The 19,963-nt window shown below is 34.6% G+C and overlaps 1 protein-coding gene across 5 annotated transcripts in view; it reads right to left on the bottom strand.

Moving 5' to 3' along the window:
• The window catches only part of THADA (THADA armadillo repeat containing), a 278,522-nt gene that overhangs the window by 184,378 nt on the left and 74,181 nt on the right, over positions 1-19,963 (bottom strand). For all 5 annotated transcript variants that reach the window (XM_036224851.1, XM_036224852.1, XM_036224853.1 and 2 more), the window contains one exon: positions 11,627-11,718. In XM_036224851.1, the coding sequence (XP_036080744.1) occupies positions 11,627-11,718 (92 nt within the window). The remainder of the gene's footprint in view (positions 1-11,626; positions 11,719-19,963) is intronic.

Below are 19,963 nucleotides of genomic sequence, written 5' to 3' on the forward strand. Positions count from 1 at the left end.
AGCTATGAACTAGAAAGACATTTTATATTGCAGAGTAGCAATTTCTTATCTAGAAATCAGAATGTATTTTAATGATCAACAAAACTTTTTGCATGTGTGAAGACAAATACTTTATTCCTGAGTGAAATTTTTACAATGCAAACTTGACTACAGGAATGAATTATATAAACCATATATCCAAACACTTGCATGCCTTCATATCTTTTAAAAATTATAAGAAGGAATTGCATAAAGAGAAAACAAATACTTTCCTATTAGGCTAAAATGCTACATATATTACTCATCTCCTTTTAAGCCCTTGTTCTTAATAAAAACATTTTGAAAGTTTTTGACCTAGCCCAAAAGAATGTAGCAGCAGACATCATTAGTGGCCTAATAAAAATTCTCCTATCCCATACGTCCCTTTAACAGAATTTGACTTGGGTTGGGTATTCACTCTTCTCTGAGTAGTCTTATGCTTCAGGGAGGGCTGGCATCAACTCCAGACCCAACTGGAGAATTCTGATTAGTCTGAGATAATTATGGTAGACCCATTTCCCTTCATCAAGGGTAAGTTGGGGCATGCTAAGATGTTCACTCTGGCCAAAAAGATATGGAGGAGAGTCTGTAGGGTGTGGGGTTGACAGCATGGGAACACATGCAACTGTTACTCTTAAAAAGAAATAGAGATGCACAAGACCACTGGATACTGCACCGATATTATTGCATCTAGAAGTGATGGCTGGAACTGCAGCCATTCTGCAATCGTGAGAGAAGCTGGCCTGGGGCCAATGTCACCACATCAAGGAGGGAACAGTAGAAAAAGGAAAAGAAGCTGGGTCTTTGATGATGTCATCAACTTAGAGTGAATCAGTCCTCCTTAAAACTTCCTGGTCATACGTGAGATAATAACTTTTCTTTATTGTTTAAAATTTGATTTGGGTTTTCTGTTACTTGCAGCCAAAAGTATCCTAACTGCTACAAGTCTGAATTATTTCCAGCTTCTGTTTAAATATTAACAAATGAGCCATTATTTGGGAGATGAAGAACAACAGAGTATTGCTGCTTAATTTACTAGCAAGACATATAGTCCAAAGATACAGAACTCAACCATACTAGTGGATACTAAGGCCTTACCTATCATATTGTAGAGGTAATTATTATTCCATTCCCCTCTCCCTATCTGCCCTACACACACACACACATCCCACAGTCTAGTGGGTTTAGTACTGATCTTGCTGATCAGTTCATCAACCATGTTGTAGGCCCTATTTCCCCTAAATCATTAAGGCTTTGGGAAAGTGAACATTATATTCTGACAAAATGGCACAAGATTCAAATGCAAATTATAAAGTTCATTCTCCTAACAAGGCACTTTAAATATCCTAAGATTTTTAAAGGTCTAAAATAATAAAATTTTCATTAACTCAAATTTACTACCTACTATATGCTAGCATATTATTTTAAATTTTAACTGACAACTTGGGATAATTTATAGTATATTTAACTACAAGTAAAACTAAGCCTTTCTGTGGCTAAGATATATCTGAAATGAATATTTTCCCTTTTAACAGGTCAGAAACATGCTTTTCACCTGCCTTAATCAGTATCCTCTAAGCTATGTCTGATGGAAGACAAGATGGTAACAGATATTCTTTAAAACTGCGGTCTCCAATCTTTTTGGCACCAAGAACCTGTGCCCCCATGAGACTCTAATGCCTGACGATCTGAAGTGGAGCTGAGGCGGTGATGCTAGTGCTGGGGAGCAGCTGCAAATACACATGAAGCTTCGCTCATTCACCCGCCGCTCATCTCCTGCTGTGTGGTCTGGTTCATAACAGGCCAGGACCAGCAACAGTCTGCAGCACGAGGGCTGGGAACCCCTGCTTTAAAAGATAGTGTTTTTCATGGTCAAATAATTTGGGGAAATATTCTATGTTATTGCTCATACAACACTACTGAAGATTCACAAAATACGTTATAGCATATTAAATGTTTTCAGAAGTCCTGTCATAAAGAAAATTTTTTAAATCCAGTATTTCTGAAACTTACTTATAACTCTAGAATTTGTTTTTTATTAAATATCTTTTAATGTCTTGGGGAAATTAGTAATCCTTAAAACATAAGTCATATCTAATATAGCCACTAATCAATTTAGAAGTAACAAAATGAATAAATGCTGGAACAACCCCACCAAGCTAGAATCATGCTATAGCAACTTACAGAGAGCATAAGTTATTCATAGGTAACTATCTTCTAGGGTCTTGAATCACACTCTTAGCATGCGTTCTCAATGTTACCAGCCAGGGACACAGAATGCAATCACATCTCAAATGATTCCTAAAATAATGCTTTAATTATGGAATACTCCAATACAAAATCCAAACTAGCCTCCTTGGTATGTCTGTTTTACACATTCATATAGCCTCAGAACCTAGTGCAGTATTTACACAGAGTAGGTGATTTAATGAGTCCTTGTTCTAGGAATGAATGAATGAATTTTCAAAAGGTCCTCTCCATCCTAGTCTGGTTTATCTTCTAACTTTCTCAGACATATACAACCTCTGTATCTCTGTCCATGCTATATAACCTCAGATGCAACAACCTTCTCTCTACCTATCTAAATCCTGCCCATCCTTTCAAGTTCTGACTAAGGCCTGACTCCTGCACGGGGCCTGACCTAACTCTCCTCTGACCTCTTATTCCCTAACAGTACTAGAGAGTTTGATACTCATTTTTCCTAAACTAGTTCATGTGTTGGTCTTATCACTTAATAAGTGATAAACTTCTTGAAATCCAAGACTTTCATAAACTACTTATATACATATTAGAGTGTTGAGGTACATAATAAGTATTGGATGAAAAAACCTTATTGATTTTATTTTATTAAAAAATTTGGTGTGTAACAGGAATAGCTGGAAATTCCTGGAACTTCTAAACTATACGATACTAAAATCAATAGTTATAAGGACCAAGTTCTGAATAAAGAAGAAATATGATCCCAGTTCTGAAGAAATTGTTCCCTCTTGCTTTAACTTATTCTTTGACTCCATTTCCTCATTTGGAAAATAGCTCTGTGGTATTTCTATACAGGTATTAAATGAGCAACAAATACTGCTTGTAAACCCTCTGATAAATGAAGACTTTATCTCATAGTCCTGGAAGCAATCCTGACGTCTTAAATTATGTAATCCTGGTGTTACATTATATTAGTATGGTTCATATAAAATGTAAGCTACAAAAATACCAAAGCTAAGAAAAAAATATTTACTCATGCTTTTATTAAGATGCAGAAAGACGATGCATGCATTGCCAAAATTCCATAGAACATGCTCAAACTAAAGCAACAATGCCTTAGTTATTAAAGAAGGCAATAGCCTGAAGCAGTACTTAGGAACAAAGATTACCTGGTCCATGAGGAGAGTCAATATTTAAGAACACAATGACTAATTCTCCCTTCAAGTTCATGAATATATTTTTTTAAGAGCTTCTTTTTGGTTAAAAATTTTATTTGTGGTTTTCCTCCCTGTGATCCATGAACCTAAGAATGAACAAAAACTTGAAACGTGAAACTCTCCAGTAGGCCAAAGTGTCAGTATAGACTTAATTCTGCTTTTAAGAACTTCTCAATAAGGGTTACACAATACTTGCACTTTACTTCTCAGTCACCAAAAATTCTCATTTATCTACTCTTCCTAAAGAAGTAGATTGAATGGTTTATAAGCGACAGTGGAAAATACATGAATGATACCTCTAGGCCATATCAAAACACTAGAACTCTTTATTTCAAATTATTTGAATTCGAACTAGTATTATTGTTAATAGGAACTCAATTTATAAATAATCAGCTAATTTTAAAAAATGTTCTTGTTGAGCTAAAAGTGAACATTAAACCTATTTCTGGCACTAGCTGTGGGACCTTAAGCAATTTACTCAACTTTTCTGTACCTCAATTTTCACACCTGCAAAATAAGAATCAGACTAAACAGCTTCTTAGGTGCTCTCACACATAAAAACTAACAATAGTCATTATTATCATTTTTATTAAAGACATAAATGAAAAACATAAGCATAGACTCATAAAAACATTATGTTAACCCTAGAAGGCATCATATCATAGGCAAAGATTATCGGAAAACCCCCAAATTTTCTCCCCATAGCACCAAACTATCATCAAATATAAGGATTTTATAGAGGTAAATGTCTAACTGGCCACACTAACATTCTTTTGGGTAATTTATTCACCTTCTAAAAACTAAGATTTCTACCTTCCTGGCTTTACAGTACGACATTAGAAACATGGTAACCAGCTCCTCCTACATTTCTGTCTGCATGAAAACAGAGTGTGAAGCTCATAGAGGAAGAGAACATTCCAAGGACAACAGGCATATAGTGTTTTCTTCCATCATCCACACCGATAGAGTCTTAATGTCACTTTGAAACAAACTTCTCTATTGGCCACTTTCTACCTTTCCTCCTAAAATCAACTTGCTATGTGGGAGATATGAGATCCTTGATCCACACTGAGACTTTGGGTGAAGGGGCTCATTTCCCAGAGTTTGGCAATGTAAAATCTAAAGCCAGACTCTAAAAAGGAGACTCAGTTGTTCACAAGGGGCTATATATGCTGGTGTGCAAATTGCAGGTGCTCTGCAGATAGAACTGGGTTGGTGGCTATATGACCTCTGGCAAATTAACTAAAGCTCACTAACCTTAGTACTCCTCTGTGAAATTAGGATGACTATATCCACTTCATGGTGCTGTGACGAAGGCTAACTTAGATACCTATGAAGGGTCTGGCATATGCAAAGCATACGAATAGAAACTAAAGATATGCTATCCCTTCACAATTTCTACCTTCTTTCTATACAAATGGAACAGAGACTCCAACTCAGCAGATAATGGGCATATTCTTCATTAGGACATCAGTTTTCCTAGGGCCGAGAGCATGTCTGACTCATCTTTGAATCCTCGTGCTTATTAAATGGAGAAAATCAAAATCCTTCAGGTCTGAGGATATTAAGATTATCCTAGCCACAGTCAAGAAAATTCTGATTTCAGTTTGGCCAAATAGTAGTTCAAAGCAAATAAGCTATTCTGAACTCTAATAATTATATTCTCTAAAATATAAAAACCCAGTTGCCCTACAGTTTTCAATTTGAGTTTTGAGAATTCGATTCTTTCCTAAACAATGGAGTGGGTAACCACAGAAACTTGTGGAATCTCTTTTCCTAGAAAACATGAAGAACAGGAGAGAAGCCAGTTCGTCTGGAAATAGCTTCAAAATCTGTCTATGAGCAGGGGTCGGACTGGAACAGATGTCCCTCAGAGGACCTATGCAAAGATGTTAAGAGAAATAACTAAAATAATTTTCTGCCATTTACACCCAGGAAAATAAAATAAATACAATTTAACACCTCCTAAAACAGTCATTAAAAATAATTTTACTTGGACCTAGTGATATTTTTACGAACATTTTCTTCTTAAATTATACTAAACCATCCTAAGCTATTAATTGGAATATGAGCTCTCCTTAACAAGATAAAAGAAAAATTATTGTTCTTTTGTTCCTCTTTTTTAACCTATGTGTTTCTAGGTACCTCAAATCCACTCATTTCCAAAATGTTATAAGAAACACTACTTCCTCCTAAACACTCAATTCAATTCTCCCATTAATGAATTTCTAATGTATCTATTACTGATATATATTGTACAGCTATTATATGTTATCTTCTATTTATATCTGTTTCACAAATAATAATTTTTGTTTCCCTAGCAGAAATGTAAGCTCCTTAAGCAAGGTCCAAGTTTTTTATTTCTCATGTACTCCTTTAGCATATCAATACTGAATTCATGACAAATGCTTACAAGTTTGTATTGGCTGACTAATTTAAAATGAAGAGAGAAAGCAAGAGCTACAGAACACTGGACACTGAGCACCTTTATGAGGCTCTGGCAAAGTCTAAAAGCTTTTTAGACTGCTATATGTTGATATTTATCATTAACCTAGGACTAGAATTATTAAAGGTTAATATACACAGGGGCCAAAGGGAAAGACCTAGACTTAAAGATCACTTTGGTTTAGCTCCCGTCCTGTAAGAAATGAGGACTAAGGTGTGCCTACTCACACTGCAGATGGAGGCTGTCTCGGAAAGCTCAGCATACTCCCCAGATCACAGAACTGTGCAAGTTCTGATTCTACTATTCATTCTGTCAGGTCAAGTCAGTCAAGTGGTAATAAACAGAAAGAAAAGGAACTTTAGAAAATTAAAATGTAGAAACATTATTTAAAACAAATATGTGAAACTTATGTTTTTTCATTCTTCGTAATCCAAAGAACACACAGTGTGCATAGTTTTTTGCAGACCCAGAAATGGCTAGTGCAGAGTGAAGGTCATGCAAGCCTCCATAATTTCATTTTTTATGGGTTAAACCTGAGCATCTCAGTCCACAGCCCTACGCACATGAAGCCTGGGTGTAGCTAAGGACACTGAAATCCCCAACACATGTCTCTTACAGGGGAGTCACAATATTTTTAAAAACTGTGACATATCAACTGCACAATAGCTCCTCCATTGCAGTTACTGGCAAGTCCTCACAACCAGTTTGTGGATCAGTCCTTCCCATTGATATGCAAACAGCAACCAAGGCTCAACTACAACAGAAGGGCACACATAATCCATACAAGGGACATGCCTGGAGCACTTGGATCAGGTGACCTGGGGGACTATGCCCTACAGGACATTTACTACATAAGGCCATGCTACTAAGACCAGAAGACATAGCAGCCCTACCTAATACACAGAAACAAACACAGGAAGGCAGACAAAATGGGGAGACAAATATGTCTCACATGAAAGAACAGAACAAAGCTCCAGAAAAAGAACTAAACGAAATGGATCAATCTACCAGATGCAGAGTTCAAAACACTGGTTATAAGGATACTTAATGAACTTAGGGGAAGAACAGATGAACTCAGTGAGAACTTTAACAAAGAGATAGAAAACAGAGAAATAGAGAACACAAAAAAGAATGAATGAATCAGAAATGAAAAATATAATAACTGAAATGAAAAATAATTTAGGAGGAATCAACAGGACATTAGATGAAGCAGAGGACTGAATCAGTGATTTAGAAGATAAGGTAGCAGAAAATACCCAATCAGAACAGCAATGAGAAGAAAGAACCCCAAAATAATGAGAATACATCAAGTATATCATAGGGGTACCAGAAGGAGAAGAGAGAAGGCAAGGAATTGAAAACCTACTTGAGGAATAATGATGAAAAACTTCCCTAACCTTGGGAGGTAAATAGATGTACAAACCCAGGAAGCACAGAGATTCACAAATAAAATGAGGCCTAAACCAAGATACATCATAATGAAATGCCAAAGGTTAAAGACAAAGAGAGAATCTTAAAAGGAGCAAGAGAAAAGCAGTTAGTTACCTACAAGGGTGCACCCATCAGAATGTCAGCTAATTTCTCCAAAAAAAATTTTGCAGGTCACAAGGGATTGGCACGAAATATACTAAGTGATGAAAAGCAAGGACCTATAACCAAGATTATTCTACCTAGCAAAGCTATCATTTAGAATCAAAGGATAAATAAAGAGCTTCTCAGACAAGAAAAAGCTAAAGGCATTCATCACCACCAAAACAGTATTATAAGAAATGTTAGAGGAACTTCTTTAAGAAGAAGAAAAGAGAAAATATATAAAAAATATGAAAATAAGATAGCAATAACTATATAACTATCAACAATTACTTTATATGTAAATGAATTATATGCTCCAATCAACAAATAGTGTAGCTGAATAAATATGAATACAAGACCTCTACTTACACTGTCTATAAGAGACTTACTTCAGATTGAAAGACACACATATGCTTAAAGTAAAGAGATGGAAAAAATATTTTATGAATATGGAAACAAACAAACAAAAAAGCTGGGGTAGCAATACTTATACCAGACAAAATAGACTTTAAAATAAAGGCTATAACAAGAGACAAAGAAAGACCAGTAATCCCACTTCTGGGCATTTATCCAAAGAAATCCAAAACACTACTTTGAAGTGACATGTGCATCCATATGTTCATTACAGCATTATTTACAATATAGTCAAGATATGGAGGCAACCTGGTGTCCATCATGTATGAATGAATAAAGAAGAGGTGGTACATATATACAATTGAATATTACTCAGCCACAAAAAAAAAAAAAAAAAAAAAAAAAAAAAAAAAAAAAAAACCAAAAACCGAAATCTTGCCACCTCAAACAACCTGGATAGACCTGGATGGTATTGTGCTGAGTGGATTAAGTCAGAGAGAAAGACAAATGCCATATGATTTCACTTACATGTGGAATCTAAAGAATAAAATAAACAAAACAGAAACAAACTCATAAATACAGAGAACATTTTGATGGGTGCCAGATGGGAGGGGGTTGCGGGGTAAAAAAGAGCAAGGGATTAAGAAGTACCAATTGATAGCTGCAAAATAGTCATAGGGGTATAAAGTATAGCATAGGGAATACAGTCAATAATATTGTAATAACTATGTATGGTGTCAGATGGGTACTAGATTTATTGGGGTGATCACTTTGTAAGTTATATAAATGTCTAATCACTATGTTGTACACCTGAAACATAATTTGTATGCCAACTAATTAAAAAATTAAAAATTATTTAAAAAACAAGATTAATGAGCTCGAGTTCAAACATGACTACACTCTACATACTTATAGATGAGGATGTAGAATCCCTGCTTCCTTATGTATGAAAAGGGAATTTTCTGTCCCTACTACGAGGCAGGTATTATTCTAGGCTCTAAGAACACAGTAGTTTACCAAACTCAAAATTCTAGCAACAATTATGTAAAGCCTCAGCTTAGCATTTTACAGAAATAAGAGACGCCAAGAATAGTCCAAATTTCTTAGAGGAAAAACAAGGCCAAGAGAAGTAAACTAACTTGTCTCAGTTGGTTATTGTGGCTATATGGCAACAAAGGCAGGAGTAGAAACAAGAATTCTTATCTCTCCTGTAGCAACAAAATTTACTGATTCATTAAGCAAGTATTTCTGTGTACCTATTATATGCCAGAAACTATGCTAGGCAGCAGATATACAAAAGTGGATACTGACCCTCTCCTCAAAAAGCAGTGTAACTGTAAGACAATTAATTGAGTATAATAATAGAAATGGTAACAGAGAAGAAGCAGTTCTATCTCTAATTGCATGGAACTTCCAATATATTTTTTAAACGAATTGTTAATAGTTTGTTTTATCCCCACCACAGCCCTGTGAGTACAGAGCACAGATCTTATTTTTTCCTGTAATATAGATGGAGAAACAAGTATAAAGCGGATAAGGGAGTCTATTAAGGTCATCTCTAGTGGCAACAAAATGCCTAGAAACCAAGTCTGTTTACTCCTAGACATTTTTTTCTACTAGATAGGAAAGGCAGATGTTCTTTTTATGTCCAGTTCCTTTCTGACCAAGAGCACACATTTGCAAGACTGTGTGCAAAACAATCTGTGGCTGTGAAAGTAGTCTTAACTGTCTGTGAGGTCTCATCAGCTGAGTTTATTCGATGGTTGAATAACCAACCAACAGGACATCATTATTGCTAGCATTTTTAAAGTGCCCATTATATATACACAGGATAGATGGAAAAGGTTCTGCCCTTAGGGAGTTAATACTGTAGGGAACAGGCATATAAACATTTCAACAAAAAGTGACATAATTAAACAAACTACAACTAGAAGAACCATTACAAATAATAACAAATTTAAGACACTGAAGGTTTTGCAGAGCAAATCTAGTGGGTACTGCCAAGAAATATACTCTTTAAGGGTTAAACAGAGAATAGAAGCCTGTATATATAATGATATATATCAATCTTTAGATTCTTGAACTAAAGGCTCTAACCAAAAGTGTTCATTACATTAAAAAAAAAAACAATTAACTTCTTAATTTTTTCATTTCACTTGTGAACTTTACTCAAAACAATTATACGAATATTCCATTTCCCTCTTTCTAGAAAAGTTATATATTTTATAACCTTTCCTATTTAAGAGTAATGAACTTATAACAGAGGTTCCCATCAGCATGCCTTGGGCAAAAAGATTAAAACGGTGTGGTTTCATTGCATTATTCTTCCACTCTCCTTCTGAGGCAATCTGAATGAAATGAGTCTGATAATTTTCTCTTGTACATAGTAAAATTTATATACACAACCAAGAATCATTCACTTTACAAAAAGTAAAAGGGAAAAAAGCATTCCTTCATTTTTTGAGCTCTATTTTAAACATTAAGTTCACTTATATCATAACCTCACATAGTATTTTATTCATACTACTATTGATCATGGCCTTATATCATAACCAAACTTTTAAATTTTTTAGCATTTTGTAGAATCATTAACAAAATAAACAAAGCTAAGGAGAAACAAATATTATTGATTTCAAACTACTGATAGAATTTCTTTAGGAACCAGCTAAATAGTAAAAATCATAATCATACTTTCAAAGGAATAATATTATCATTATTTTAAAAACACAACTTGGATTAAAAAAACTCTGGTATTTCCTGAATATACTCAGGTGATTCATACTTAAAGCCAGTTGCCTTCCTTTTAAATATTTATTGAATTTTATAGGGCAATAAATAGCAATTTCAATGATAATTTCAAAGTAACAGTAGATTTCATTAGAATTACCAATAGTACATCGTAATATTATTTCATGATATTTTCTAATTCCTAAGATTTAGTTCCATCACAAGAAAATATATTTTAATAAGCAAAAGCTTAAAACCTAAAGTAAAAGTGCGATAAACAACTTTTTTTAGATAAGAGAGGAAAAGGGCCTGATTTATCTCTACATATCAAGAGAAAGACCACTGGGCCAAATTGGATCCTAAAGAAAGAAAGTAATTAAAACATGCAGCGACAGTGACATCTAGTGTTAACAACTGCAAGAAATTAGACTACCATTAAATCTTCCTAAGTGCTAAGAAACAAGTATCCAAAGCTTCTCTTCTTTAAAAACCAACAAACAGAACTTGTGTACGGTATCTAAAAATTACCCATAATCAAAATGTTTCAATAGGTTTCCTTCCAGACATTAAAAAACCTTAAGACAAAAACATCTTAGTAAATATAACACTGAAGACCTAAAAGTGAAAAGCATTATTTATTCTGTGTGGCCAACATCTGTAACTGTTCCCTTGGTTACAGAGTTCAATGCAAAGGTAATCTGGAACATGTTCTGACGACTGTATCGTAAACATTTAAACTTCCAGCTATAAAAGCAAAGATAATGCAGAAGCTAGTACTTGATGACACATCAAGAAAAAGCAGTTTAGGACATTTTAGGCATACCCGAAGAAGATGAAAAAAAAATTTTTTTAGATGTTGCACTGAGAAACAAGCTTTACTTTGCAGGCCTTGCTACCTTGCTATATTTTACTTGCTTTGAAATGTTTAATTAAATACTAGATATTTTTGTCCAAGGATTTAGAATTTGACACCATAAGTATTTTTATAGGTTTATGCTCTAGATGAACCTATAAAAGTAAGCAAAATTCTAAAAACTATTTTGTCCAGGGCAATATTTTGTAAAAAGTAAAGTTAGCATTAGATGAAGCTTACGTATTCTTTTTGAAAAGTTCATCCTTTCCCTTTTTAACTCCAAATATTCTTGTGATCAAGGTACTGAAGAGAAGTGTGGATGAATTTCTCACCTAATGTAAAAATAAACACACAGTAAGGGTTAAGAAATATTCATGGCATGAAACCAACACTGACAGCGTTCATACCAGATATTTAAGTCCTTACCCAATTGCCTAGTGTGCAGCTACAGAAAATAAGGTTTGTGTTCATAAAATAAGACAATTTTCAAAAACACTGTAGTAATTGACTCAATGATTTCCTCTTAAACTGAGTTTTACAATCCAACCACATGCAGACAACATAGCTTTTTCCTACACTTATATTACCACCATTTATTTTCATTATCTCTTTGTACTTGTATCATCAAATAAACTTATTTAAAAAAAACAAATTCATTTTCTCCACATCCTTTCTGATGATGAATATCCCAGTAAAGAGCTCAACCCTTCCCATTTATTTTCTGTAATCATTTACCTATGAGAGAATATTTTTAAGTACTAAGAGAATCCACATTATTAATACAACCAACATAATATTTAATATCTAAAATGGAGTTTATTAATGCCACAATGCCAGAAACCGAATAAAGTAATTTTAACCCTAAAATTGTGAGACAACTGGTTAATAAAAATAAAAGAACTGTCATTAATAAACATGCATTTCTTCAAAATCATAATAGAGAATATCTATTTCAAAATCAATGTATCAAGATGCTTTCCTATATCATAAAAATGTCTTGAATGCCATGGCATATTGGGCTTCCTCAATTACCTTGCCAAATCAGTGCAGAGATGTACTAATAAGTACTAACTTCCCTATAGTGTGTAAGGCACTATACCAGCACCATGCAGAATATCCAGAAACAGAAGATACACACTTACTGCCAACACACAGCTTATGTTAGATAGGTGTCACAATCATATGTCATGTTTCAATAGCAATATAAGAAGAAAAGTAATTAAAATAACAATGTGAGATTTAGAAAACAGCTTCCTGAAACCACTGCAGTAAGGGTCACAAACTTGAAACCCTGCAAGGACCAGTAAGTGACAGGAACAGCAGACGACTGGGGCTAAAGAAGTCACTATTTAGCTTCAGCTGAGTTGTTGCCATGAGAAAATGTTAAGCCCAATGTTGCCATATTTTCTTCTTTTTCAAGAGAAGTCAGAAATCCCCATTTTGATGTGAAATCTCACTATTTTGAAATGTTGGCAACAAATTAAAGGGGAAAAAACAAAACAAAACAAAACAAAACACTATGGAGGCCAAATAAAGCACAGTTGTAGGCTAGATCTGACCTATCAGCCACTAGTTTGCAATCTCTCTTCTAGAAGCCCAAGACTGACTCAATTCATTTATGGTAATTCTAGAAGTGAACTATGCATTCATTGGCACAAAAATTGCAATAAAACCCTAAAATTGGATGAATTCATCTGCGTCTAGACATTCAACAGTCGACAAACATTAATGAAGCCCCCACTGTGTGCCCTACCTAACATCCCAAACCACAAATCAATCTGTCCTGTTAACTCTGTCAACATCTGGCTTCTACCCTAGCTCAAGTCTTGATTATCTCTTACCTAACCTACTAATTTAGTTTCCAAAGACTCCTAGGTTTAAGATGACCTGGACATCTAGGACCCTGTCTTCTCTCCAGAATCACACAAAAACATAAAAGAAAAAAAAAAATAGAAACACAAATTCTATTTTGCTCTACACCAAACTTTCTGACAAAGGTTGTCAAGTTAAAACAGGAGTGCCTGGAGATGAAAAACGATGCCTGCTGAGGCACATCTTAATCAAAACTGTAGAAGACTGTTTTACAAAGTGAATAGACACCCCCACTATGAAAACCCCTTGTTTGATTCAGTAGGCTGAAGGCAGGAGACACATAATGTCTTTTAGTAATATTAAGATGGATCAATGGGTTTCAGTATTATCAGCCTATCCATTCACTATCAAATTCCCTTATTAGCAGCCAATGATATCATTACTTATTCCAGTAAGTATAGCAAAATGGTGATATTCTACCATTAGTTAGTTATAATTTTCAGAAAAACTATTTTTAAAAAAAGCTTTCTATCATCAGCTATTTTTCTTTCTTATTAAAACGTTAGTACAGAAGTATTTCCACAAATTTATCAGCTTGCAGAATGAGTTCATGCCATAGCAACCTCTAAAAGTGGCCAAATGATGATCTTTTAATACATGCTTTGTAATTAATTTTCCTTTTACTGCTATAACTCACATACCATAAAATTCACCATTTAAACGGGTACTAATCAGTGGTTTTACTATATTCATAAAAAAGGAAACTATCACTACTACCTAGTTCCAAAATATTTTCATCATTCCAAAATGAAATCCTACACTGTTACTACTGTCCCTTGGTATCTACAAGGAATTGGTTCCAAGACCCCTAAAGACACCAAAACCTGAAAATGCTCAAGTCCCTTATATAAAATGGCACAGTATTTGCAAATAGGCTATAAAAGGGTATGGCAACACATCAGAAAAAGAGAGACACAATCCATGCATGTGAATTCAACATAGTGGTTGACACATGGCAAATTCAAGCTTTCCTTTTTGAAACTTTGAGATTTTTTTCCCCCCAGATATTTTTGATCCATGGTTAGTTGAATCTGTGAATGCAAAACTCACGGATATAGAGAGCTGGCTGTACACATTAGCAGTCACTCCCTATCCTCCTGTACTAGGCGAGCACGAATCTATTCACTGTCTTTGTGGATTTGCCTATTCTGGACATTTCATATTCATGGGATCATGTAACATGCAGCTTTTTATGTCTGGCTTCTTTCACTTAGCTGTTCTTAAGGTTAACCCACGTTGTAACATGGATCGGTATGTCATTTCTTTTTATGGCTGAACAATATTCCACTGCATGGATATACCTCATTTAAAAAATATACTCTCATTTGATGGACACCTGAGGTATTTCCAGGTTTTGACTATTATGGATAACGATGCTATAAACACACATGTACAAGTTTTTGTGTGAACATATTTTCATTTCTCTTAGATATGTACCTAGAAGTGGTACTGTTGGATCATATGGTAACTGCTAACCAAATCCTCCCCAATATCTGTCATTGTCTATCTTTTTGATTATAGCTATCCCGGTGGGTATTAAATGGTATCTCTTAGTGGTTTTGATTTTCATCTTCCTAATGGGTAATAATGTTAGGCATCTTTTCACATGTGAGTCCACCAACCTGTTCTTTTTCAAGATTGTTTTGGATATTCTGAGCCCCTTGAATGTTCATTTAAATTTTAGGATCACTTTGTCAATTTCTGCAAAAAAGTCAAATAAGATTTTAACCGATTGTACTAAATCTGTAAATCAATTTGTAGAGTATTGCCTTCTTAACAATATTAAGAATTCCAGACCATGAACATAGAATATCTTTCCATTTATTTACTCCTTCTTTAATTTCTTTCAACAATGTTTTGTAATTTTCAGTGTACAAGTCATATACTTTTTTTTTGTTAAATTTATCCCTAAGTTTTTTATTCTTTTTGATGTTATAAATGAAATTGTTTTTTTAATATCATTTTTGGATTGTTCATTGCTAGCATATAGAAATACAATTGATATATGTATATTGATCTTGTGTCCTAAAACCTTGCTGAACTTGTTTATTCAGCAACAGGTTTATGTGTGTGTGTGTGTGTGTGTGTGTGTGTGTGTGTGTGTGTTTGTGTGGAGTCCCTAGGATTTTCTTATATAAGACCATGTCTGAAATATTGAGATAGTTTTACATCTTCCTTTCTAATTAGGCTGACTTTTATTTCTTACTCTTGCCTGACTGCCCTACCTACAACCTCCAATACAATGCTGAATAAGTATGGCAAGAGTGGATATCCTTGTCCTGTTTTTGATCTTAGGGGGAACACTATCAGTCTCTCACCATTACATACATTGTTACCTATGGGTTTTCCACTGATACGCTTTGTCAGGTTGAGAACGTTCCCTTCCATTCCTAGTTTATTCAGTATTTTTTTGGGGGGAGGGGGGTCTTATGTTTGTTTTTCTTTTTTTTCTATTTTATTTTTTATTTTTATTATGTTGACATTGGTTAACGAAATCCAGTAAGTTGCAGCTGTACAATTCAAGTAAGGCATATCTTTTGCCTTTTATTGAGTATTTTTAACATGAAATGGTGTTGGATTTTATCTCTGCATTTGTTTAAATAATCATGTGGTTTTTATCCTTTAGTCTATTTATATGGTGCAGTCCATTAACTGACTTTTATATTTTGAAAACTATATACTGTATATTTTTAAACTGTAGAGATTACATAGCATAACATATAAAAAAGTAATTGTAAATGTAGTGCAAATGGCTAGTATGTAATACTGTACTTGTTTCTTAAGATAGAAGAGTGTCCCTATGTTTCTGTGAGATATTATAAATGGTTCAAAGATCTATTTCAGGTACTCCTTTTTATTTTCTGTTATTTAACCCTTATTTTTGGTCTCTGTCCACAATAAAGCTAATGAGGAGAGAAATTAAATGGAAGTACAATAAAGAAAGAGTTTGTGACCGATTGATAAACTGCATTACCAACTCCCAAAGCCTAAACAGTAAGTGCTACTGTGATGTTAAATCTTAATGCAAATAATGAAAAAGGTCATTAATGGTACCAATATATTTTGAAAAACTCATCCTAGTAATGGCAATAAAAATATGTCCTGCTTGAGAAAGAAGGATCAGAGGAAATGTAAGTAAAAAGTAAAGTCATGATATTAAAGAGCAAGTTGTAGTAAAGTTAAAATGAAGAGAACAGAACGACTGCCAAATAACTCTAGCAATTATCAAGCCTTATCACAAGAAAAACACCAGAAAACCTTCCTGTTTCCTTACCTCCTGCTCCACCAAGCCCCAACATATGGCTGACAGAGATTTAGTATTCAAAGCTCCAAATCAACAACTGCTACCCAAATTTTTCCCCTCTATTCACTAAGGATGTACATTTTTCTTTCTTTTCTAGCAAGAAAATGCTTCCATATAGACTTTTAAGATTTAGAAGAGTTAGGTAAATGAAAAAAATATTAGATTTCACAAAAAAGTACATGTATGTGTGTGGGGAGTGCAGTGGGGGGTGTGTGTGCAAAAGTGTGCATGTATATATGTGTACATATGTATACTATACATTTTCTTTTATAACATAAATGCTCCCCTGACAAATACTAAAAATATGATTAGAGAGTCTAGCATGCACAATCACTGTAGTACTATATTTTATACACCATACACTTTCACCCTTAATAGACAGTCACGTGCTTGAGGATGGGATCTGCATTTAGTATTATATAATATCTTATCTAGTGTACATGGGGCCAGCTTATCGTAGAAAGAAATACTTTCTGAAAAAAATTAAATGAGATTTGGATTTTAATTTACTTTCCATCACTTCTTAGCCTTAGTGACTTTGAAAAAGACACTAAAAACGTTTTATCATAAGTCCCTCATCTGTAATCCAGGAAAATAGTACCAGGATCTGGGCTTACAATTATGTGGAGGGCCTGTCATGTTCTGAAGTTCATACTGATCTTCTTCCAAGGCACTTTCCCATGACAAGACAAAAGAAGAGACAGAGCTTCTACTAGCCCATATACCACCTATGCATGAATTAGGAAAAAAGTACTCCTCTTGTGAGTGAATAAAGCTCTCCGTCAAGGCACATAGCATAATAAGTAGAGGATGGCTGAATTTCAGCACCACACAGTCCTTAGCCTGGCCCACCATCCATGGCAACCTCGCAACTACCACAGGGCCTGGAGACACTGGTGCCGACAGGGGCACAGAGTATGTGTGGCAGTGCTACTGGGAAGATCTGAAAGGCTCTTTTCCTCTGAAATCCACTGCAAACTGTGAAGCAGAACTGGCCTGAGGAAAGCAAACTAAAGATATTCCAGACAGAAATATAAACCCAGTGTGGGTCTCAGAACAACCCTAAAGTGGCATACTCAGTGGAGTCTCTGGGCAAGCTGGAAAGATGAGTTACCTGTCCTGCAATGAGGATGCAAGGAAAGAAGAACAGGTGTTCCTCGATCACGGAACATAAAAAAGAGAAAGCCCAGAAATGTCTGTTTCCAAAAACTTCCCAGAAAATTCTGTTTCCATATATATATATATACCTGTATTATTTCTGTTACCTAAAGTTTTAACTAAACCAGCTTCATCTCCAAAACATATGTCAAAGATTACCACTTGTTATCATCTTTACTAATATTTTTCTATTTTGAGCCACCATTATCTTTTGGTAGAACTATTACAGTAGCTTCCTGATTGTTCTTCCTCTTTCTTTCCTGGCACCTTAAAAATCAAGTCTCTACTTTTAACTACATCAATCAGATTCCATCACTCTCCAACTGTGTGCAGAGTTCTTCAATAGCAGTGGGATCCACAGTTTTAAACCTCAGGTCTGTCCCCACTATACCCATGGAGGCTGTGGCTCACTCAGCCATGTTCAGACTCAAATGAGATGCTATATCACAGGGCATGGAATCTGGCTTCTCTAGCAGCTGCCCAAGGATTATGTAGACACCTGTCCAAGTTGGAGTAATGCCCCACATTGTGAACTTTGACCAGTAAGAGACAGGTCACAAGACTGTTCCAAGAGGTGACAGGTTTCATATAGTCTGGCTAGAAGATATATCACAATCAGCTTAGTTTTCCTACAAGGTCAAGGCTCTCTTGGTAATATTATCTTTCCTCTTTCCTCCCTTTTTACATTCATTCTTGCTGCTTTGGGTTTGTACCACTCAAAAAAACCTTAGCACCTAGGCTATACTTCCAGTTCTCTAAGGAACAGAGACAAAATCCTTTAAGGTAAGTAAAATGCATCTTCTCTGTATTCATATAACACCCCAAACTTTCCTCTATAACAACAAAGCTTCTGGAATCAGACTGATAATAGTAGTGGGCCATTAGACAAAGATACTTTGCCACTCTCAGCCTTGTTTTCCTTATCTGTGGAATGAGAATTCTAATAATAGAATCTAGGTGCAAAGTTGTTCTGAGCATTAACTGAGATGATCAATGTAAACGATGCCAGGCACATGGAAAATACTCAATAAGACAGCCATTATAATGATTATACCTTATCTAACCCTTTATTTCTAGTACTTAATATAACATCTGCAACACATGTATATGTTTACAACAATATCTTTCCCCTATATTTTAAAAATGCCTAATAGGTGGCAAAGATCAAGAGATTTGTATTGAATACAAAAGACTGAGTAATCTGTAAAAATGAATTAAACTTGCCTAATTGGTGGCAAAGATCAAGAGATTTGTATTGTCTCAATACAAAAGATTGAGGAATCTGTAAAAACAAATTAAATATATATGAATGCTTCCTTAAAAATGTACTTTTACTGCAAAATTAAAATTAAGTTCATTTTACTTGAGGTTTTTCTCTCTCTAATTTATCAGGGGAAAAAAAAAATTAAGTCCAAAGTACAGATGTAGTCACCTTTAAACACAAGATATATTCCTGAGAAAATGTGAACAAATCAAATTTCTGTAAATCAAAGCATATTCCACATGCCTTTAGGGAAAAATTCACTCCTTAAATGACTTCAACAGAGGATGCTGTGGTAATTGTTTTGTAAAATGAAGACTTCTTCACATTCATTGATTATGTTGATTTACAGTTTTGGTGTATCTTAGATTAGGTTTTTATGAGGAAGGAAACATAACAATGTATTAAAAATATGTGGCTATATTAAATAAATAGATCATTATAGCCATGATGTTTATTTTCTCTACTAAAGCAAACAACTGAACAGAAACAAAAAATTCCTTCATAAAAAAGTGTTAAAAAGGAAGATCTCCCAAAACAAGACTGTAAGTAAGCACTTAGATATATTTATGCAGTCTTGTGTGTGTGTGTGTGTGTCTGTCTGTCTGTGTGTGTATATGTGTGTGTGAGCACTACATACATGTAGAATCCACAGAAGAAAAAAAGAAGAAAATACATCAGAATGCTGATAATGTTTATATCTGTGTGGTAGTCTAAGAAGTGACTTTTACTTTTTTATGTGCTTTCCTTTATTTTCAAATTTCTGTAGTGCACATACATTACTGTTTAAAAGATCTTAAAAAAGACATTTTAAACAAATGAGCCACTCATTTCTGATGCTTTCAGCTCTGCTACAAAGTTGGAAAATTCACCAGGTTTCACCTTCTGAAAGCCCTTTCACAGAGAACCTATCTTTGTTCAGCTTGAATTAATGGCTTGAAGTAAACAATACTGATATTTCTGGCAATCAGTTTTATGATCT

Source organism: Rousettus aegyptiacus, unplaced genomic scaffold, assembly GCF_014176215.1.
Source record: "Rousettus aegyptiacus isolate mRouAeg1 unplaced genomic scaffold, mRouAeg1.p scaffold_m13_p_7, whole genome shotgun sequence".
Classification (NCBI taxonomy): domain Eukaryota; kingdom Metazoa; phylum Chordata; class Mammalia; order Chiroptera; family Pteropodidae; genus Rousettus; species Rousettus aegyptiacus.